At 36.5% G+C, this 21993-nt stretch overlaps 3 protein-coding genes, 1 long non-coding RNA gene and 1 pseudogene across 30 annotated transcripts; 2 read left to right on the top strand and 3 right to left on the bottom strand.

Moving 5' to 3' along the window:
• Positions 1-22: 22 nt before the first annotated feature.
• LOC104783086 (putative tRNA N6-adenosine threonylcarbamoyltransferase, mitochondrial) lies at positions 23-3182 on the bottom strand. Of its 3 annotated transcripts, none has more exons than XM_010508165.3 (13): positions 2652-3182; positions 2473-2517; positions 2161-2235; positions 1926-2022; positions 1736-1826; positions 1601-1650; positions 1313-1503; positions 1131-1216; positions 944-1019; positions 786-869; positions 592-706; positions 422-510; positions 23-316 (listed from the first exon to the last, which is right to left on the bottom strand). In XM_010508165.3, exons 1-13 carry the CDS (start codon positions 2949-2951, stop codon positions 170-172), a joined length of 1446 nt encoding a protein of 481 aa, XP_010506467.1. In that variant the 5' UTR covers positions 2952-3182; the 3' UTR covers positions 23-169. The 3 variants fall into 3 exon arrangements, with proteins under 3 accessions (XP_010506467.1, XP_087367369.1, XP_087367370.1); XM_087511243.1 differs by having other exon boundaries at positions 2161-2231; positions 2652-3126; XM_087511244.1 differs by lacking the exon at positions 2473-2517 and having other exon boundaries at positions 2161-2409; positions 2648-2966.
• A 780-nt stretch (positions 3183-3962) lies between these two features.
• LOC104783077 (anaphase-promoting complex subunit 6-like) lies at positions 3963-9997 on the bottom strand. 23 transcript variants are annotated; one of them, XM_087511234.1, is made up of 26 exons: positions 9849-9993; positions 9708-9765; positions 9553-9608; positions 9254-9390; positions 8998-9056; positions 8899-8919; positions 8718-8819; positions 8489-8527; positions 8307-8397; positions 8136-8210; positions 7940-8050; positions 7768-7846; positions 7559-7641; positions 7348-7464; positions 7085-7252; positions 6914-6979; positions 6764-6847; positions 6557-6636; positions 6302-6439; positions 6156-6205; positions 5966-6049; positions 5740-5871; positions 5422-5532; positions 5290-5326; positions 5030-5101; positions 3963-4916 (listed from the first exon to the last, which is right to left on the bottom strand). In XM_087511234.1, exons 22-25 carry the CDS (start codon positions 5840-5842, stop codon positions 5095-5097), a joined length of 258 nt encoding a protein of 85 aa, XP_087367360.1. In that variant the 5' UTR covers positions 5843-5871; positions 5966-6049; positions 6156-6205; positions 6302-6439; positions 6557-6636; positions 6764-6847; positions 6914-6979; positions 7085-7252; positions 7348-7464; positions 7559-7641; positions 7768-7846; positions 7940-8050; positions 8136-8210; positions 8307-8397; positions 8489-8527; positions 8718-8819; positions 8899-8919; positions 8998-9056; positions 9254-9390; positions 9553-9608; positions 9708-9765; positions 9849-9993; the 3' UTR covers positions 3963-4916; positions 5030-5094. The 23 variants fall into 23 exon arrangements, 3 of the variants coding, with proteins under 3 accessions (XP_087367360.1, XP_087367361.1, XP_087367362.1); XR_015597371.1 differs by lacking the exon at positions 9708-9765 and having other exon boundaries at positions 5227-5326; positions 5422-5632; positions 5747-5871; positions 9849-9996; XR_015597381.1 differs by lacking the exon at positions 9708-9765 and having other exon boundaries at positions 5227-5326; positions 7774-7846.
• A 530-nt stretch (positions 9998-10527) lies between these two features.
• LOC104783079 (cytochrome P450 704C1) lies at positions 10528-12756 on the top strand. Its single transcript, XM_010508162.3, has 5 exons — positions 10528-11215; positions 11292-11576; positions 11677-12015; positions 12104-12304; positions 12403-12756. Exons 1-5 carry the CDS (start codon positions 10694-10696, stop codon positions 12589-12591), a joined length of 1536 nt encoding a protein of 511 aa, XP_010506464.2. The 5' UTR covers positions 10528-10693; the 3' UTR covers positions 12592-12756.
• A 2298-nt stretch (positions 12757-15054) lies between these two features.
• LOC104783080 (uncharacterized) lies at positions 15055-18182 on the bottom strand. Of its 2 annotated transcripts, none has more exons than XR_015597362.1 (9): positions 17926-18182; positions 17375-17510; positions 16689-16868; positions 16317-16414; positions 16091-16224; positions 15894-15986; positions 15560-15611; positions 15302-15457; positions 15055-15215 (listed from the first exon to the last, which is right to left on the bottom strand). It is a non-coding gene; the product is annotated as an uncharacterized LOC104783080 (long non-coding RNA). The 2 variants fall into 2 exon arrangements; XR_015597363.1 differs by having other exon boundaries at positions 16091-16164.
• Positions 18183-18902: 720 nt separating this feature from the next.
• On the top strand, positions 18903-21399 carry LOC104783081 (uncharacterized; annotated as a pseudogene). The gene is made up of 4 exons (XR_767156.2): positions 18903-18977; positions 19649-19740; positions 19826-20131; positions 20210-21399. The product of XR_767156.2 is annotated as an uncharacterized LOC104783081 (transcript).
• Positions 21400-21993: the final 594 nt, after the last annotated feature.

Genomic DNA, 21993 nt, shown 5'->3' with positions numbered 1-21993 from the left:
AAGTATAATGAACCGGACACGGTTTAGGTTAACCGGGACAGCTAATTGAACGACATTGATTCAACAAATTAACCGGAAATAGCGTTTGTTACTCGGTTACTACATATACACATTGAGAGACGAATAAAGCTACAAGGTTTGGAATTTATGATGAGACTAATCTTTCTTGCTACGTTTGTGTTTGTTGTTGAAGAGAATCATCTGCTCGGATGATTGAAGTAAGTGACGGGTGAATCCGCGCACTTCTCATAGAACGAGCTTCACTTCTTCCTCTCGCGTACTCCTCTCCAAGAGGCCACCTCGGTCGAAGATCATACTAAATTCATTACATCAATCACAAAGTTAGAAAACTTTTCATCTTTCTAGGAAATAGAATTTTTTAAAGTAGTATGTATCACAGAGTTTTGTTTAAAAGACATACCACGTAATCATCAGGTTCAATTGCAGGTGGAGGTGGATCGTATCTTCCTACACGAAAATGCTCAAGACCAGTCCAAGCCACCATTACTCCTGGAGAGATTATTGAATTTGTTAATTTCTCTTCTCTGTATATTTAATTCGATCAGCTGGAGAATCTCACAATCTATTTACCATTGTCTGTGCAAAGGCTAGGAGGAGGGCAAACAAGTTTCAGGTTTTTGTTTTCAACAATGTTATTGAGTCGAAGTCGTACATACTTGTTTGAAGCAACACCACCAGAGACTACCTGAATATTTAGTCAATATTAGTCTAGCAGTGTCTGTCAAGCAAAACAGAGGTTTCTTGTTCCTCATTTCAAGCCTCACCATATGTTTTATAGAAGGCTCTAGTTCTAATGCCCAGTCTATTGCTCGCTCACACTTTTCCTCAAGATGCAAGACTGCTACTCGCTGGTTCATATAAACTAACATGTTTAGAGATCAGCATTTCACAAGAACATTAAAACACGCAGATTGATTTGTACCTGGAAAGAAGCGGCAATGTCAGCACGGTTTCTTCTGTCTCCGTTTGTTGTAGAAGAGAGGGGACATTTACAATCGCTGCACATCAAGCAAAAGACCATTATTTATTACAAGCTTCCTCATATGCAACATAACTCAGAGAAAAAACTTCCTAAGGTGATTATAAGATGTAACTATTTTAAACATTACATTTCTTTGGCTTCAATGGCTAGCCTCACTTGTGTCTTCAAACCAGCATAAGAAAAGTTGCAATCTTTATGATTTTTCATTGGAACCTGATATACATCGTAATGTGACATAAATGATTCTGACTTTGAGTAGAACAAGAATTGGTAAGTTGTTTAAGTAACCAGCAAACTAGTTTCACTTACATTAAACTTAACAGATTTGGCATCACCTTCCAGAGCAAGTTCTTCAACAGCTGGTCCGCCACTTCTACGCATATCAAGGCCGAGCCATTTTGCTGTCTTGTCAAATGCTTCGCCTAGAGCATCATCTACCGTAGTCCCAAGTTGTGTGTACTGACCCAGCTTATGAGCGAGAACAAGAAGATTGTGCCCTCCTAGACAGAAAAAGGGGCAGCACTGTTTAGACAAAACCTAAATACCATTGCGAAATTGTTTCTGCTTTAGAGAAGAAAAAGACAATAAGCAATGTACCTGATACAAGCAATGCCATGAAAGGAAAGCTTAGTTCCTGTTCCACTAATCTACAAAGACAAATCAAAAGCTGATGAGCAATTCACAAACCTCAAAATGCGAGCAAAAACAAAAAGCGAGCATATTAAGCAATACCTAGCTACAAGAGCATGAGCCTCCATGTGATGCACCCCAACCATTGGGAGACTGAATTCACCAGCAACTCTTCGAGCCTTCCGTACACCAACTGTATGACTCAGAAAGAAACACTTCAACCCTAATTAGAACTCAAACGAGACAAGTTATTTCAAGAGTACAAGAGTGAATACTTGTTTCTCCAACTTACCACGTAGACAGAGGCTCAAACCAGGTCCAATGGTAACAGCAACAGCAGAGAGATCCTTCTCGGTCAAATTGGCTCTATCAAGCGCGTCTTGCACAACCTGCAACCAATATATCATCATTTTTGTCCGAATGCTGAAATTTATGCAATATCTTAGGTTGTGGATAGAAACAGCTAAACCATTATTGAGTGTAGACTTGCAATGCTGTTGAATGAGGAAAAAGAAAGTGTATATAACCTTATCGATAACCCGGGAGTGTGCTTCTTCAGCCTGTTTAGGAGCGACGCCTCCATATTGGGCAAGCAGTTCTGCCTTATGTCGCCAATTCCAAGATCAGAACATGTGAAAACTTGACGAGTTACAGTATATAAAGGAAATAAACTTTGAATTTGAAAGAGAGAGTTAAAAAGAAATGAAAGGCTTTCATAGACAAAACAATGTCTACAAGTCACATTAGTGTTGAGTCTTGTAAAACATGTAAAGGCACTGCCAAAGAAAGAATCAAATAGTAGCTGTTAATAATAAGAGAAAAAGGACTGATCTTTTTACCTGAGAAGAAATGACTTGACTAAGAACTTCACCATTACCTCTCACCTAAAACCCCACAAAATTCAAGCAATGAACTAATAATATAAGTTTAACATAAGTGGGTAAAAGATAAGGAGAAGAAGAAAAGAACAAAAATGGTGATCAATTAAATTAAATTAAAAAAAAAAAAAGGGACTTACGATAGCAGCAGCAGTGTCGTCGCAGCTTGTTTCAATGCCCAGAACAACCAAATTATCATCAAAATAATTCGAATTCGAGAAAATTCTTGCTCCGGTAGAATAAAAACGCGTCCTTTTAAAATTGGGTGAAGATGATGATGATGGAGAAGCTAACGGTAAAGTCGGGGTTTTGGTTTTGAATTGATGGTGTTGTCTTCGTAATCTGAGAGATGTATTAGTCGCCGCTAATACGGAGGAGATTCCAGGATATATACTGAATCGAGAAATCGTCGGAGAAAGTGTAAAAAAAAGGCGAACCATTTCAACTGCGAGCCCAAAGAAAGAGACGGGGAACTAACTTGAGCTGTGCGGAGTGGTTGCGAGTAGGCTGCCCAATCCCGGTTTAAATCCGAACCGCAAATTTAAACCGATTTCTATTTCGGTTTTGGCTGAGCCACTGCAATTGGAAATCAATTTCGGTTTTGGCTTAATTCTCGCTTTTGTTGATCCTCTCTGCTCGATTACTTTTAAATATGTAGTATAAAATTAGATAGTATTACTTTAACATGTCATTTTAGACATTTAAACAACACCAAAGAGATTAGACGCACTACCAATGACTTTGGTAAAAAAAAAAGAATTCCATGTCCAAAGTTTTCACTTTGACTATGATCAATTGATATCATAAACGAGAGTGCTTCTATGATGTGATTAGATGAGGCATAAGGTGGTAACACAAATAAATAAGGTTGTATAACCTATGAGAAAATATATATAGAAAAAAAAAAAACAATCACTAGTTCAACAATGCTTAGCTTACAACATAAATGATATATTATTGTTTTTTTTGCTATGAGAGAGCTGCGCGAGAGAGTGACAATGGAATTCGAAGAAGAGATTGCGTTGAACTATGCTGAAGTCCTTAAAACTTCCGCCGAAAAAGAATCGACGAAACTCTATCTATTGTTATGAATCCTAATATAACTGTTTCCTTTTCAAAAAAAGAAAAAAACAAAAAATCATGAACAATTTAGTTCTAAAATAAATAATAAAATAAAACCGTATTAAATCGATTGGTTAGTAGCAAGAAATCTACGGGTATGCTATATGGATAAGTCCACCACGGTGCACCAAATCGGGTTTAAGTTAGTTCATAGGCTAAACATATCTCATCCTCTGGGTTTTGTTAATCGCATCTATTTAATTTCCACTGTTTAGTGCTCATTAGCGGGTTTAAGTTAGTTCTTGTTTACCATTTGAGATTAAAGCTCACTTAGTTTAGTAGTACGACTTTGTAAATGCATGTTTTTGTAACATAAAAGCCAATTTTCCTGAGACCAAGTGTTAACCCACTTCAACATTTGATTAATGTCGTTATAAATCTGTTTTAAAAAACATATATTGTACATTCTGCTTGCAGCCAATTTCTTAAGAACATTACTCTTCCACTGCTCTGGATGATTAGAATCATATAAGCATCAAACAACTAAATCTGACGATAATACATATGCCCAATCCCGGTTTAAATCCGAACCGAAAATTTAAAACCGATTTCAATTTCGGTTTTGGCTTAATTCTCGCTTTTGTTGATCCTTTCTGTTTGATCTCTCTCTCTCTGCTCGATTGATTGCGATACACACAAAGGGAGAGGGGAGCGATGTCGTTACTCCAACGGAACCTATTTCATGTCACAATATTAGAACCCAACCCATTGTCGTAATTTCTTAACTCTAGATACTGCTGCTGTCTGAGGTTGATCCTGTGACAAAGACTGCTACGATCTTCGATATTATTGTGCAGCAGATTTCATTTTGTGATGCTAAATTAGGCATTGCATTTAGTGCAAGTTGCTCCGGGAACAACCAAGAAGACCTGACTTGCTTCTGGTTTCATACTTCTTTCTCATGTAAATTGGGAGATGATGAGACATGGTTATATGGTTATTGGTTTTTCTTGTAGCCAAAGCAAATGCTTTGAAGGCTCAGCTGTGAACTTCTCAAGATTTTTGTCTCTCAGGTTAAGTAGTATCCATCCATGTTTGCCTTTTTAGACACTACTCACTTTTTTCTTCTCAACTCATGTCTTTTATCTAATGGATTTTTATCGGAATTGGCAGAGGCTGTGCACTGCTAGCATCAGGATTCACTTACTTCTAGATGTTCTCTACAGGTTAATTGATGAATCTCTCAGAACAGAGATTTACTATGATGCAGGAGAGCTGTTCGGGGGACTACTCAAGGGACCTCCTAATATCAGAGACCAAAACCACACATGGTGGAGACAACACTGCAGAAAGCCCATTCACCCATTAAGAAAAGTTAGTGTATATTGTAACAATGATAGATAGTACAACAGATAAATTACAGCAAGAACTAGAATAAGGCAGTTAATTTTATTACCTGGCCGACCAATTTCTAGCAGAGCTCAACCTTTGCATCAGCCCCTTTTTGACAATCATCATCCATTAGAACCTGAAAATAGAGTTCCACATTTCGGTAAAATAACTGATTATCAGGTTTCATCCACAAGACCTAAAATTAGAAAGAAAAGAAAAAAAAAACAAAGACTCAGAGATAATGAAACATGTATAGCTCACCATCTGACAGAGAAGAAAACCAATAAACAATTATAGTTCTCTCATATACTGTAGTGTGTATACCTTGTGATAGTATGAGATGGCCAGCTGAGAAATTCCCCTAGGCAAAAATGAGATGGAAATGGAAAAAATGTGATGATCAATATTAGTATTGTTTCAAAGAAATGACAGGTGATTGAAAGTTCATTCAAGTACCTTGCAAATGGTAAGTGTAAGCCAAGCCTGAATAAGTGCATAAGCTTATAGTAGATCGTGTAAGTGCTCTCTCATAGCTTCTCAAACCACCGAACAGCTTAACCATACCTTCTCCCCATTTTACAATGTAGCTTTTTCATTAATATAGCATTTGTAAATTTCAGGGGTAAGCACACTGTAAAGTGAGGAGGAACAAACTCTTTCATATGATCTGCAACAAGTGGATCCGAAGGGCATATTACAAGGGATCAATGTACATACAATATTAGCACAAAGATAAGTCATATAACTTGAAGATACCACACATCATTTTCTAACTTGTTACCTGGTCCGCAAGCTTGTAGCTGTGAGTTACTATATACTCCATTCCAATTGGAACCCATGAGAACGCCTGAAGAAGATCAGTCAAAGGCAAAGCCATCACTGATTGATAAAATCATCATCCAAAACCTGAAACAACAAAAACAACAAGTAAATAACATGTAGCTAGAACAAAAAAACCACAGAAACAAAGTAAATATTCAGAAACAGTTAATAGAGATACGTTTAGAGCAAGGAACCCATGAGAACGCCTGAGGACGATCAGTCAAAGCCATCAGTATTGATAAATAAAAGCATCATCCAAAACCTGAAATAATAGAGCGAAGAGGTTAACATAGCATGAACATAATAAACAGAGTGACTAAAAATTATATGATTAAAATGAAAATCTTGGTGACAGATAATGTTCTAACCGATCTTCTAAGCACTGAATCATCCAACTCCGGTGGCTTGTTAGTAGCACCTGCAAAACATTACATCCAAGCAAATGATTAGGGCAAGCAAAAACAGAACATACCAACAGAGTGAAGATGATATTTGATAAAGTCTGGAATCATACCAATGGCAATCACCAAATCATCAGATGTAGCGGTCTCACTTGTTACATTTTTACACATATATTTGATCAAACCGTTCAGAAAGCCAACCAAAGGCAATGCCCAGATTAGTCGAGCTGTTGCTATCTGACTGTAATAATCTGTGTATCAAAAATATAACATCAAGGGGTTAGCTATGCCTATGAACGAACAACGGAGAGAGAGAGAAATCAATGAAAAATTAAGTTTAAAAGCTTTACCAATTTTTGTTCTCTTACCTCTCTTCTCTGCGAGTGACTTGTTCAGGTTTGAATGTTTGCTCTTCCGTCACCTCATTATAACATCTCTCTCTGTCACTCTAAACTTGTTCAGGTTAGTGTATGACAAAAAAAAATTCAATATTTCGTTAACGTATGCAACTTTGTAACAATTTGAAACACAAGAGCCAAACATTAGGCAAAAAAGGTGTATAGATGTGAGCTAACCTGAACTCAGATATCAATCGCAATCCCACAATGTTTTTTCTTTCTCTTCGAACCTCCCACACAGTAATCTTAGTTCCTCATGATCTGCATCAAAGAGAAACATTAGCTGATCTAAGAACACTAAAATAAAATAAAATGGAAAGAGGAGACCTTCAAAGAGGTAACAGGGACCGAAGACGACGACAGATAAAAGGCATCCTTCACGTTCAAGATAAACTGAGACATAACAGAACAAAGGTTAAGTTATGGTTGTAATAAAGAAGATAATAAAAAGATGACAGACCACAAGCCACAATAAAGATTTATCATATCAGAGTGTACCTTTGGGAGGCAAACCTAGAATTCCAGCCACCATAACCACGGACAATGATGTAAGCCTGTGGTTATGCACTCAAAACACACACATAAAGGTACGAAATTTATCATATCAGTCCCCCTCCGTGCCTCCACGATCTGCATCAAAGAGAGATATAGATTCGCCTCCACGATCTGCATCAAAGAGAGATATAGAGAGATATAGATTCATTAAAAAGACACTGAATACAAAAACTAGTAAAAAAAAAAAGGAATCTGTAGGAACCAACTCGTGTAGGAAAGAATCTGTGGATCATCGATCTCTCATCTGAATGTGTGTAGACAGCAAGAACAAGCAATAAGGTTTCCTAGCGTAATCCAATCATCCCTCCCATTCCACCAAGTACCTTCACAAATACCACATTAAAAAGGATTACAAAATTTTGTAAGAGAAAGCCTTCATAATCAAACAGAGCAGATAAAAATCATAAGAATCCATACCTTATCAACAGTGATCGATTACAATAATCAAAACACCAATCGATTAACATCAAACACGTGACAAGCCCCACAAAGTGTATACCCTGAAATAATGAAATAATAGTTGCATCAAGTCAACACACTTAGAACGGGAAGGATGGGGACTTGATATATTCAAGATGTAGGATCTAACCAAGTAATTATAACTATAAAGAAAGAGTTATCAGTACCCTCACATGGATCAAGCAATGAGGTTTCCTAAAGCAATCCAGTCATAACTCTCTTCCCACCAATAACCTTGCTTGCATCCTGAAGAAAAAAGACACAAAAATCTGAAGTAAATCCACAATTACAGAACGTAGAGAAACATAAACTGGTAAGACGGGTGTTTGAAACTGTAACCTGAGCAGCAGACGCAATCTCCTTATATGGTTCTAGCTTCATACGCAAACCATTCACTTCCACAATGTTTTTTCTTCTCTTCAAACCCTCACACACATTTATCTCGATGGTCTGCATGTACGAAACAGAGATATGAAATTTCACTTATACAGAAACAGAAAGAAAGAAAAAAATCGATTAAGAGGAAGAACACTACCTGAAGATGTAGCGCAGAGAAGACAACGATCCATCGTCAGAACCATTAACCTCCGAGCAAAGCATCCTCCACAATCTAAAATAACAGATCCAAGAGTTAAAATCAGATGAACACAATAATAAGATAAAAAAATATAAACTTTAAGAAAAGATGATTGAACAAGACAAAAACCTGTCGCATGTCCGTGTTACTTTGTCATCATGTTGTAATGATTTAAGAGTGTACTCTTCCCAATATATAACCACGTCGGTCCATAAGCAATCTGTAAATTGATATCATCATCAGAAAACATCATTCACAAATAGACATATCTTAAGATAAAGTTTCAATCAAAGATCTCAAGTATGCAGCACCTTAAAAAAGAATTGGTTTGCAAAATCAGAGACAGAGACCTGCAAAGAAAAGAACAAAGCAGAGTTACATGTTACGAACAAACATGGAAAGTAAGTAAAATTTAATCGATGTTAAGACAGACGAGTACGAGTTGATGAGGCATAAATAAATAAATGCTGAAAACTACATGATCACATGCAGGGACACAGAAAGATAATATGTGCAGATAGAAACAGACTTATAGCTCACCTGCTGTGTCAATCATGTTGTCCACCATCACAGACTTGTAACTCACCTGCTATGTCAAATTTGCCACACAAGCTTGGCTGCAATAAATTCACGTCCTGGAGTCTGCAAAAAAAACAAAAATTGTAAAAATTAAAGAATCATATGAAAAGTCTGTTAGCCATATAGCAAGAAATACTCTGACTTTGAGTTTCTTCAGACGGTCCTGAAATTGGAAAAAATCTTATGAGCAAAGTGGGACGGTAGAGCTTATATGCAACAACAATTATAAGGAGAAAATTACCAGGTCGGTAGAGCTCTACATCTGAAGCCTATCTGAATTGCTGAGCAAGATTACTGCCCCTGGTTACATAGATCAGAAACACCAATCGATTAGCATCACGTCAAAGTGTATACCCTGAAATAATGAAAAAAAATAGTTGCATCACGTCAACACCTCTTGCATCCTGAAGAAAACAAAAAAAGACACAAAAATCTGAAGTAAATCCACAATTACATAACAGAGAGAAATATAAACTGGTAAGACAAGTGTTTGAAACTATAACCTGAGTTATAATGCCAAACAAAGCAGCAGACACAATCTCCTTGTATGGTTCTAGCTTCATATGCAAACCATTCACTTTCACAATGTTTTGTTCCTTCTCCTGAAACCCTCACACACATTAATCTCGATGGTCTGCATCAAAGAAACAGAAATATGTAACTTGACTTATATAGAAAGAAAGAAAGAAAGAAACGACAAAGTTGGTTAAGAGGAAGAAGACTACCTGAAGAGGTAAGCGCAGAGATATAAGAAGATGTTAGCAAAGAGATATATCACTAAGAAGAAGAAACTTACCAAAACAGATGATGAAGAGAAAGATTCAACAACAGAGCAAAACCCCACTGTGCAATCTGCATTAAAGAGAGAAGATATTTCTAGCTTTTGTACAAAAAACCAAAAAAAAAAAAAAAAAAAAAAAAAAAAAAAAAAAAATCAGTCAGGACCATCACCGATCAAACATAGGATCGTCCACAAATCTAAAATCAACAAAACGTAGTCCACCACAATCTATTATACAACAGAGCCAAGAATATTTTATTAAAAAAATCGAGTCAATGCAATTGAGATTTGAGGGAGAGAAACCACCAAACCCTAGAGAGAGGATTATCACAGGTAGGAAGGAACGAGTGAGATTTGGTTTGAAAACAAAATCAGGGTGATTGAAGAACAGTACCACACCACACCTAAGAACAAAAAAGGAAAATAGAAAGAAGAGACTCTTTTGTTTTTAGAACTTTCTAGAATGAGTGAAGAAGAAGCATTATTTATAGATGAATGATGAAGAAGTCTATTACTATTATTTATGACGGTCACGATTTCATCCATCTTAAGTTTCAACGCTCCAGATTAAATAGTTCCTTAGTCAAACCATCTTTGACTCCTTTCTTTCCTTTTTCTACTTTCCTATTTTCCTTTTTTTCACCGAGAAGCCAAGCTGGCATCCGCAAACCCAAGTTGACAATGCTGAAATATATGGGCCGACTCTTATTGGGCTGGGCTTACTACTTTGCCAACCGCCATATTGCTATTTTTCAAAACGTTGTCGTTTGAGATTAGTTAGTTTTTCCCTCTACCTGAGCTCGAAGGTTTTAAATCGCTTCCTTCTTCTCTTCGTATACAAAAAAAAACAAGAAAGAAGAATCTAGACTGGACTTTTACACTACTCCGCTAATGTATATATTGTGACTTAATAAAACGTTGTCGTTTGATTCTTTTTAAGTTTCTTTTTCAATCTTATAAGAGAAAACAGCCCAACAAATTGTATCCACCAGAGTTATTATAACACGCGTGGCATAGATCATCTCCATCGTATAAACTGTTATCAGTTATCACCCATTAAAATACCCAAAATTATTATATCTTCTCTGGTATCTCTTGCTTGGTTCAGTAGCCGTTGTCGTTGACGTGGAAGCAAAAAAAAAAAAAAAAAAAGGAAATGGAGATTTTGACGAGCATAGCTGTTACACTAGTAACAACCATCTTCATACTTGTTTCTTTCACTATCTACCTCACGATCAGAATCTTCACCGGAAAATCACGAAACGACAAGAGATATGTTCCGGTACACGCCACGGTCTTCGATCTTCTCTCCCACAGTGATGATTTGTACGATTACCAGACTGAGATCGCGAGGACAAAGCCTACTTTCAGGTTCTTGAGTCCAGGACAGAGCGAGATATTAACTGCAGATCCTCGGAACGTGGAGCATATTCTCAAGACAAGATTCCATTACTATAGTAAAGGGCCAAGTACTCGTGAAAATCTTGCGGATCTTTTGGGACATGGTATCTTTGCTGTTGATGGTGAGAAATGGAAACAACAGAGGAAGCTTGCGAGCTTTGAGTTCTCTACTAGGGTTTTAAGAGACTTTAGCTGCTCTGTTTTTAGGACAAGTGCATCTAAGCTTGTCGGTTGTGTCACGGAGTTTGCTCTCTCCGGAAAAGCTTTTGATGCTCAAGTAAGTTTAGAATCAAAGATAACCAGACAAAACTCATTATTTCCACAAAAATCAAGGATGCCATTTTGTTATGTAGGATATGTTGATGAGATGTACACTGGACGCCATCTTTAAAGTTGGGTTTGGTGTGGAGTTACAATGTTTGGATGGGCTTAGCAAAGAAGGGGAGGAGTTTATGGAAGCTTTTGATGAAAGTAACGTTGCAACTAGTTCCAGATACATCGATCCACTTTGGAAGCTGAAATGGTTTCTCAACATTGGATCACAGTCTAAGCTCAAGAAGAGCATTGCTACTATAGATAGATTTGTCTATAGTCTAATTACCACTAAAAGGAAAGATCTTGCAAAGGAACACAACACTGTGAGTTCTCTCTTAAGTTTACCCTCTTAAGTCTTAACTAAGATTACGGAGCATTTACCATTTTTTAAACCTTTTGACGAAATGGTTTGCTTGTCGTTAGGTTGTTAGAGAGGACATACTATCGAGATTTCTTGTGGAGAGTGAGAAAGATCCGGAGAACATGAACGATAAGTACCTGAGGGATATAATTCTGAGCTTCATGATTGCTGGGAAGGACACAAGCGCTGCATCACTCTCTTGGTTCTTGTACATGCTCTGCATAAACCCACTTGTTCAGGAGAGAGTCGTACAAGAAATAAGAGATGTGACATCAAGTCACGAGAAAACAACCGATGTAGATGGTTTCGTTGAAAGTATAAACGAAGAGGCTCTTGATCAGATGCAGTATCTCCATGCAGCCTTGTCTGAGACCTTGCGGCTTTACCCTCCTCTGCCTGTGGTAAAATAAACAAGTCCTTCAAAAACATTCCTTCTGTGATTGATCATTATAAGATTTTCTTAATCTATCTTTTGGTCCTTCCGCAAAGGACATGAGGTGTGCAGAAACTGATGACGTTCTTCCAGATGGATATAGAGTGAGGAAAGGGGATAATATTTACTACTTAGCCTATGCAATGGGGAGAATGACTTACATTTGGGGTCAAGATGCGGAGGAATTCAAGCCAGAGAGATGGCTTAAGGACGGCGTGTTCCAACCAGAATCACCATTCAAATTCATAACATTTCATGTTTGTACACTCTCTTGCTGAAAAACTATGTGGCCTAGTGAGTAAGGCATTATTTTTTAATGCCTGAGGATGTTTTCTTTCTTTGACTATGTATGTAGGCTGGTCCAAGAATCTGTCTTGGCAAAGATTTCGCATACAGGCAAATGAAGATTGTATCGATGGCACTTCTGCACTTCTTTCGCTTCAAAATGGCTGATGAGAAGAGCAATGTGTGTTACAAGAGAATGCTTACACTTCATGTCGAAGGAGGACTCTATCTATGCGCAATTCCAAGGACAAGCACCTGAATCTACCAGAACACTTGCATGAACACCTCGAAAAACCTCCTTTCATATCTATACAGTATTGTAATTCTTCTGTTTTGTCTTTTATATAAGAGCGGAACCTATATTTGAATTCAAAATTATCTTCAAGACGGCAGCACTTCATATCATAATGATGATTTTACCCTCTGCACTCTCGTTAATTTCGAAACGACCACAATGACATTACCCCTCTTAATATCAGTTTTCTTCTTTGGAGAGTTGAAACATTTTTGATTGTTTCTTTATTTTTGGTTCTGTTTCTTAGGTTTCTTAGCTTTGCACCATACCTCAAATTTACAACAGAAACAAACAATCCAAGAAAAAATTTTAATTGGAGCCAAATTCTGAGTTCCAACGTTCAAGCTCTTCCCATTTGCTTTTACTCAAGCTGGCCTGATCACTGCCATCGATTTCTGAAATAACTACTCTGTGAGCTTGCCTTTGGTTTCTCTGACAATTTTATCAATGTCGCTACCGGATAAAGTAACCCTGGGCTTTCGGCAATAACCAGACAAACCGAACCGGACAACCCGAAAATGTCGGTTATCGGGACGAACCGAAGAGAAAAAACATAACCGGTCGGCAAAATTTAATTTGATAATTGGATTTCGGTTCGGTTCGGTTCGGTAATCGGACCGATCGGTTAATGAAAATCCGCATAAGTATATAAATCTAACCATATGTATTAACCCTAACTTTCTCACTTCTTTCTTTCTTCGACGCCGCAGACCGCATGATGCGATTCTGAAAGCGAGAGAGAAGTTCATCACTTCATCCGGTCCTCCGATCTAATCTCGTTTATTCTCCTTCATCAATTCATCTTGATCTTCTTCTACTTCTTCTCTTCTAGAGAGTTTTACTTCTACGGATACATCTGCGAGCAGCCGAGAAATTCGTAAAAGTCAGTTCTTTTGTTGTTCTTTGTTTTCAATTTCTTTGTGTTCTTTAGTTGTTCTTGGTTGTCAATTTGGCTATTTCGATTCGTTAGCAACATTTCATAAAGAAATTGCAACCCAAACCCTAAATTTTTTGATTCAAAAAATTTAGGGTTTGGGTTCCAGTTTCTTTCTAAAATTTAGGATTTATCTTCTTAGTCAATTAGTTTATCTCTGATTCGGTAGCAACCTATTAGCATATTCAAAATTGAAACCGAAATCCTATATTTTTTTATTCAAAAAATTTAGGGTTTCAGTTTCAATTTTATTTCGAAAGTTAGGGCTTATCTTCTTTCGTTGTTCTTCAGCTAACAATTAGTCTATCCCCGTTTCGTTACCATCTGATTAGCTTATTTAGGGTTGGATTTTATATTTACTTTGTTTATGATCTTGTTTTATTATTTGCAACTTGTATTGTTGATTGTTATTATGAGCTAATGAGTGCTGTAAAATCATTTGTAGATGGCCGATGAAAACGACAAGCCTACAGTTCAACCCGGACAAGAAGATGCAGAACACTACAATGAGTTACAACAGTATCTAGCAGAGAAACCTGAGCCGCGAGTAGAGAATAGGTTGGGGATGTGTTATGATGTTTTCAATTGGTGGAGACGTAATAGCCCAAAGTATCCAGTCTTGTCAGAAATGGCTAGAAATGTTCTAGCAATTCAAGACCCATCGGTTGCTTCAGAATCAGCTTTTAGTATAAGTGGAAGGGACTTGAATCCTTACAGAAGCTCTCTAACTCCTTACATGGTTGAGGTATTGTTGTGCACCCAACAATGGTTAAAGAGCTCGTATAAAGGAGAAGCAGCCGTGGCAAACTTGGCCCAGATGTTGGAGGAAGTTGAATTCTTTGAGTCTCTTGGTAAGTTTAACTTCTCTCGGTTTAGTTATCCTAACAAATCTTTTGATATCTATAAGTTGTATTAATTTCTTGCATCTATTTTATTGTGTAGATTCTCGAAATCCAACGGAAGCTATTCCATGATTCTTCATAGTATGACAGGTATGTTTGTGGTTCTTACTAAGTGTTCATATAAATTTTGTTTTTGTTGTTGATTAACATTGTTTTTGTTATGATTTTCACAGGTAGGAAGCTGCGTATTTTGTCCTTTTTGATGCGGAATGCAGCGTTAACAATGGATGATATAGTACTGACTTTGAAACTGCTCTTTTGACTACTTTTTGATGTGAAGTAGCATGCTTTTGTTGATGGATTGGTTTTTTTGATGTAATGCTAGCTTAAACTAGATAAAATGCTACCTTAGCAGCTTCTCTAATGGTCTGTAATGGTATGTAACAATCTGTACTAGTAGCTTAAAGCATTTAAACTCATTAACACAACTTTAAGCTACTAGTACATGAACTTAGCAGGTTGTATTTTGTTGTTTACTTCAGAAAATTTTTAATTCGGGTTATTTAAACCGAACTAGAAATTGTTTTTTGATGCAAAATTAAATTAGGTAACGGACCCGATTAACCCGAGTACCGTCCGTACCGAACCGTATTTCAATTTAACTTCAATTCGGTGAAATTTGAAAAAGCCCGAATTAGAAAAAAACCGAACAACCCGACCCGAACAACCCGTTTCCGCGGAACGCAGAGGATAAAGAGTGAGGCTGACGCTTCAGTTTAGTTTTCTGTCAATGGTACATATATTCTCTTCACCTAACAAAGTGATAAAATGCATATAATCTGATACTTTCCTTGGCAATTGGTGGATATGAAAATCCTGCTGACAATAATGTTCTTACCAATCTCCTAAGCACTGCATCATCCAACTCCTGTAGCTTGTTACTTGTTAGTACTTAGTAACTCCTGCAAAACATTAGATCCAAGTAAATGATTAGGGCAAGCAAAAACAGAATATATATGCCAACAGAGTGCTTGAAGATCGCTTCCTGAGTATCCTGTAATATAAAGAAAGCTTATTAGTTACTTGACTCGAAACTGTAATACGTCTGGTGGTAATAACTACTCTGTGTTTCTTATACAAAATCTATAGAGCTTGCCTTGGGTTTCTCTGACAATTTTATCAATGTCGCTACCGGATAAAGAGTGAGGCTGACCAAGGATCAAAAAGAGGATTTTAGTATATAATTAATGCCTTAACAAAAACTTATGTTAAGAGGATAACCCTGGAGTGTGGTTCTTCAGCCTGTTTAGGAGGGACGAAAACTTATGTAACTATTTCATCATTTTGGTAGTTACGTATGTCGCCAATTCCATACGATCAGAACACATATAGGTGAAAACATAGACCAGTTTTTATATAAAAGAAATGAACTCTGAATTCCAAAGGACCCGAGATTAGGAGAATAGCATCAAATCAATTGAGGCACACACCTTTAGGATCTGCGTTCTTTCTTGACAATCCACGGATGTTGCATGATCTTATCAATGGAGAGTCGTTTCTGAGAGATCCTCCTTAACAAGAAGCTGCAACAGATTTTAAACATCCATATATGTTAATGCTTAATATCTAACTAACTAGTCAAGAGCAAGAGAGATGTTGTTGGTATAATGATGTAGCTTGGGTGTACCTGACTGATAAGATGTTTGGCTTCTGCTGAAACATTTGGGGTAGTAGGAAAAGTACAGATCGATATGAAGAATTCTGCATACCATTAAATTGGACAAGCACAAGCTCATCAGGAGCTGCGGTTTTAAGTTTCTTCTGTCAATTTCCACAAAGATAAAAAGTTTAGCCGTCTCCTTACCTCTTGAATGTATATTTTTTACAATAACCAATATACACACATAACATACCTCATGATCGAGCAACAACGTTTTCAGGTACGATGTCTCTGTGAATCACAGATTTCCATGACAATAGGCTCGTGCCTGACTGAGATTTACAATGTACTCTGAAATCCAGGAAAAAAGATAAGAGAACACAAAGTTTAAGAAAGATCCATTTGATTTGTCCACAAAGATGAAGCAAGCTAAGCTAATTTAATCACTTGCACAGAAACAGATAATCCCAATGACAATTATCCAGTGCCAGAAACAGATAATGCAAATGTGGTTGAGAAGCACGCAGAACCAACATTGCAACGAAATGATAAATGATCTTAAGGCAGGATAATTGAGATAGGAGAGAGAGAGAGAGAGAGCAAGCGAGGAGGAGGAGAGACTCACAGTGGCGGCTTGCTTGCTTTTCAGAGAGATGGCCATTCTCTTTGAGGAGGCCATAGATTAGAGCTCACCACCATGACCATGAGCATACTCGAGAGAATCAAGAAAATGCCTTCATCGTCGTCATGGAACCAACCGTAGAGGCCGAGGATATCACTTTGAGCGCCTAACTATGAACTTGCTCTATATCATAAATGTGAACAAAATCGCAACCAATTAGGTTTCTAAATCTCTAGAAGATAAAAATGTTCTCAGGTAGATAAAAAAAAAAGATGGAGACAAGCCTGTTTTGGTAACATGGTGTGTCACATCTCTCATGCACATATGGGCTTGATATGATACGCATAAAGCTCATATGTGTATGAGAGATGGTGACACACTATGTTACCATAGCAGTCTTGTTTTCATTTTTTTTTTTTGATCTTCCTGGAACAGCTTCTGCCCTATCCCAGCATTATTCCAACGTCTCTCTCAAATTTTTTAACATCCTTGGATTCATATGAACGTAGATGAGAATAGCGCTTCCTTTCTTTCATTATACATTATAGGTATTTCATTATAGCTCCCTAATAACACAGAGACATTTGTTCACCAAACCCGGTAAACAGGTCGTGAAGGAAAGAAAGGAAGCGTTATTCTAATCTACAGTTCATAAGAATACAAGGAGAGATGGTGACACACTATGTTACCAAAACAGGCTTGTCTCCATCTTTTTTTTATATATTCCTGAGAACTTTTTGGCGAGCTTCATGAATCTTAGAGCCATTTCGGTGAGCACTCGTGTCTTCTTCTTCTTCACCTTCAAAGTTCAAAACCATGGCAGACCTGCACATCATATAATAAGAAACCATCATCGTTCGTTAGTTTACAAGAGTCTGAAAAATAGAAATCCTAAAAAAAAATCCCCAAACCAAAATATTATGTAAACCCTAATAAAATCCCCAAACCAAAATATTATGTAAACCCTAATAAAATCTCCAAAGTCTGAATTACATTATTGAAACCACGACCCGCAAATAGTGAATTAGAAGATGGTTTGTTACTTTGTAAGAGCCAAAACTGAAACCCCAAAAAAGTAAGTTTCAAACCTTTTACAACGCTCCTCCGCTTAACTTACTCTATTATCATATATCCCCAAAATTCGCAACCAATTAGGGTTTCCAAAAGCTCAAATTGACATAAAAACTACCTTAATCTCACAGTTACAGGAGTAAATTTGAAACAAAATGGAGAGAGTGACCTTAACTTCTCGAGCGAGATAGACTCTGCCAAATTTACCCTTTCCCAGTGGTCTCCCGATCTCGAAATCTGCCAGGGTCCATGGCTTCTCACTATCGTCAGCGTCAGATTCTCGCGATTTCTTACTCATTTTTTTCGCGATTTCTTACTCATTTTTGCCGACTCAGACGACGGCGAGAGAGCAAAAGCAACGATGAGTTTAAGATAAGAGAGGGAGAGAGAAAGAGACGAAGAGCGAAGAAACTAATCTTGAATTTCAAAATTCTTCTCTTCACTACAGAGACCGTTTCGTAAGTCTTCACCTGCTTTACGAAATGACGATTTTACCCTCAGCACTGTCTCCGAGGGTCGTGTCTCGTGTGCTAGACTTTACTAGACTTACTACGTTTGCTAGACCTTACTAGACTACTAGACTACTAGACTTAGACTTGCTAGACTTGCTAGACTTACTAGACTTAGACTTGCACTCCACAATCACATTACCCATCTTAATATCAGTTTTCTTCTTCTTTTAAGAGTGGAAAATTTTTTGAATATTTTGTTTTTGTTTCTCTTTCTTAACTTTTACAACCATACCTCAAATTTACAACAGAAACAAACAATCCAACAGAAAATTTAAATTGGGGTCAAATTCTGAGTTCCAACGTTCAAGCTCTTCCCATTTGTACTGTTTCTTAGGTGTTGAATGGGGACATGTATATTTGCCTATTTCAAATAAAAAGTACAATAACGCTAATGAGTCACCAATCATCACTTTTATCCATCAGTGTACGTTTTTTGTTTTTTTAAAAGTGAATGATTTGCGTATTTTAAAACAACAATAATACATAAGAGATAGAATAACGCATTTCAATTTTACAATCTGCACAAAACATAGCGGTCCAATAAAACCGCATTCTCTAAATAATAAAAAATTAAAAAATAATAGAAACCATATATAAAAGGTAAGAAAGCAAACAAATGAATACACATAAAAAATATCTCTCTCTCTTTCTCTCTTTTGTTCCTTTTCTTTTTTTCTTCTCTCCAGAAAATAGGATCATCACTTTGAAGGTAATTTATTTTATAATTTAATTATTATTGTTATCACAAAATTATAAATTTAAAACTGTATTTTTTTGGTTATTAAGAAATTTGAATTGATCATCACATTATTTATTTTTAAATTAGATACTATTAACATAATTTTTATCCAACAAAAATAACTTAAAAAACTGAAATATTTATTAAAGTTATAACTTATGTACTTTAATCAATTTATAAATAGTTTAGAATAAGTTATGTATTTCATATATTTTATACCAAGCATATATAATTAAATGTATAAAGATTCTAATATTATAAAAAGTAATAATTTGCTTCTCAGATTATTTTTTTTTAATATTTACTATTATTATAAATTTTCTAAAATATGTAAATTTTTTCATAAGATATCATGTGCAAATCTATATATATATATGTATTATACATAACACACATATATGCCTAAGTTTATATAACAATTATAATATTTATTGTGCTCAACCATTATAGCTCCCCTTTTTATATAAGTAACTGGTTTTAAAAAAAAAGTTATGATTGTATTTTTTGGAAAATATATCTTTTTTTGTTAACAATTTAATTATTTTATCAAATAATGTCTCATCATCGGGGGAACATATATATATTCCGAAACGTATTTTTAGTGAATATTATAACATATTGTTTAATTATTATGAATGTAGATATGTCATCTAATCGTCGACGAAATACAAATCCTTCCAGACGAGCAAATCCAAGTGAAATTACAACTCCTCCTACAGAAACAATAGTACGGGTAAATATATGTTTTGCCTTTTTAGAAAATATTATATTAGTTAAAATTTACTTGGTTGTTAATATTGTATAAATGATATATGTAGAACAAAGACAAGTACAAATGGTCGCACATCCAAGAAAAAACATTAATTCAATTGTTTGACGAAGCAATTGCCATGTCTAATTACACTCTTAAAAATCCTACTGCGATTGGTAGAGAGTATATGGTTAAAAAGTTCAATCAAGCGTTCAACATGGATATAACTTATGGTTTCTTCAAAAACAAGCTGGATGAATTCAAAAAAAACTATAAAAGATGGAAGGTTCTTATGCATAAAACTGGGATAACGGTTGATCCTGATACATCTATGATATATGCATCTGAATTATGGTGAGCGGACCAAGAGTTTGTAAGTACACATTATCCTTTTGCATATCAACTTATGTATAAAAATTTAGGTTTTAAAACTAATCCACTTTAATTTTAGGGCTGCAAATTAACAAAAAGCTTTAACCGAAAACCGCCTGAGTTTTGGGATGTGATGAAACGATGTCTCGCATTACATGATGTTCAATCACAATCTCAACACTCCTCTCGTCAAAGAAGAGAACAATTGCTTAACGAGCATGGAGATGGAGATGAGAATCTTTATGACTCAGATGCCGAAAGTGATGACGAACCACAAACACAAGTTCCTGAGACACAAGAAGAAGAAGAAGAAGTGTATCATGTTACTATTGATGACGATGAAACCTTACAACACTCCGCTCCCAGAACCCAACAACGAAGTAGACTAAATTTGCAGTCGACTGCTAGACGTGGGAGTAACATACAAGATCTAGGGGAAGCTCTCGAGTATCTATTGGAAGTGGTTCACGAGGAAATCATAGGCGACAATCATTTGAAACAACTATACAAGACACCATCGCTGGGTACAGAGAATTTCAACGACAAAGTTTTCAACAACTTCGTCCTGGCGGTTTTGACCAAGATAATTATGACGAATTTAAAAAATCGGAAGCAATATTCATTTCGCTAGACCTACCAAAGTACACAAAATTTTATTGGGCATGCATTAACGCACTTACGGAGTTAGTTTTTGGCGTAAGTATTTTATTGACATAGCAGGAAGCACTGACGAAGATAAGCTACAATTGCTAGAAGCTATGACTGGTGTTACACGAAACAACCAAGATGTGCCCAAACAATTAAGCTCAGGTCATTCATTTGGGAGTCCGCATTCAGGAGGTTTATCATCTGGTAGTCCATCATCTGTAGGTAATAATTTAGGAGGGCAAAATCCACTTGGTGGTTGGGGTCCTGGTTATCAACAGTGGGGCACACCACCAAATGCTCCACAATGGGGCACACCACCAAATGCTCATCCACAGTGGGGAACACCACCTAATACTTCACAGTGGAGCACACTATCCAACTTACATTCGTGGCAACAAACACCAAATTTTCAGCAAGGCGGTTCATCTGGAACAACTCCAACAAATGTTCAATATGGATTTTCACTAGGTGACTGAGGTGAAAATGTGAGGAATACTCAACACGAAACTTCAGCTGGTCTCGATTTCACTAATTATTTTGAATCTGGACGAATGCCACAAACACCTAGACCAAGAGGCCTTTTCAATATTTGGGGAACCCCACAAGAACCAAATGAAAGTCATCAAAGTGATGTAGGAGATGAATAATACCGTGCTTAATCAATATCGCTTATGTTTTTTTTGTGATTTATATTTTATAAGTTAATTTTTGAATTTTATGTATTTTGTGAGATTTTAAAATAATTTATCTTTAATGAAATATCGTTTGTAATTTCAGGCATTTCATATATGTCAGTTGCGATCACAAGACCCAAACAATATAAGTTACGAAGAGAGAGTTGAATTGTGGAATTCGGAAAATGAACAGTTTGAAGAGTTAGTAATTCAACCAGCTTTGGCTTATTATGATCGATACAAAGAGCACCAGCCCAAACTGATGGAGGTTTGGGATGGAGAAATATATGGCATCGACTACAACATGATGTTGCTGCTTGTCTTCAGTTATTACGGATGTCACTTCCATGTTTCACGACATTGTGTAATATGTTGCAAACATATTATGGTCTACAACCAACATTAAATATAAGTATTGAAGAAAGTGTGGCTATGTTTTTACGGATATGCGGGCACATTGAAGTTCAAAGAGATGTTGGTTTGAGATTTGGCCGAAATATCATATGTCCCAGTTTTATTTTGTTCCTCCTCCAAGGAATAA

Source organism: Camelina sativa, chromosome 4 (assembly GCF_030686135.1).
Source record: "Camelina sativa cultivar CO46 ecotype springtype chromosome 4, ASM3068613v1".
NCBI lineage: Eukaryota > Viridiplantae > Streptophyta > Magnoliopsida > Brassicales > Brassicaceae > Camelina > Camelina sativa.
Note: the sequence above shows the minus strand (reverse complement) of the source record. Positions and strands in the feature narration are given on the sequence as shown.

Coding starts and splice junctions, on each gene's coding strand:
- LOC104783086 (XM_010508165.3), bottom strand. CDS start 2,951: ATGGTTCGCCTTTTTTTTACACTTTCTCCGACGATTTCTCGATTCAGT. Junction 2,518..2,651: donor ACGACACTGCTGCTGCTATC/GTAAGTCCCTTT, acceptor GTGGGGTTTTAG/GTGAGAGGTAATGGTGAAGT. Junction 317..421: donor TTGAACCTGATGATTACGTG/GTATGTCTTTTA, acceptor TAATGAATTTAG/TATGATCTTCGACCGAGGTG.
- LOC104783077 (XM_087511235.1), bottom strand. CDS start 5,842: ATGGCTTTGCCTTTGACTGATCTTCTTCAGGCGTTCTCATGGGTTCCA. Junction 5,533..5,739: donor GCTTGCGGACCAGGTAACAA/GTTAGAAAATGA, acceptor TAAAATGGGGAG/AAGGTATGGTTAAGCTGTTC. Junction 5,327..5,421: donor TTACACTTACCATTTGCAAG/GTACTTGAATGA, acceptor ATTTTTGCCTAG/GGGAATTTCTCAGCTGGCCA.
- LOC104783079 (XM_010508162.3), top strand. CDS start 10,694: ATGGAGATTTTGACGAGCATAGCTGTTACACTAGTAACAACCATCTTC. Junction 11,577..11,676: donor TTGCAAAGGAACACAACACT/GTGAGTTCTCTC, acceptor GCTTGTCGTTAG/GTTGTTAGAGAGGACATACT. Junction 12,016..12,103: donor TTTACCCTCCTCTGCCTGTG/GTAAAATAAACA, acceptor CCTTCCGCAAAG/GACATGAGGTGTGCAGAAAC.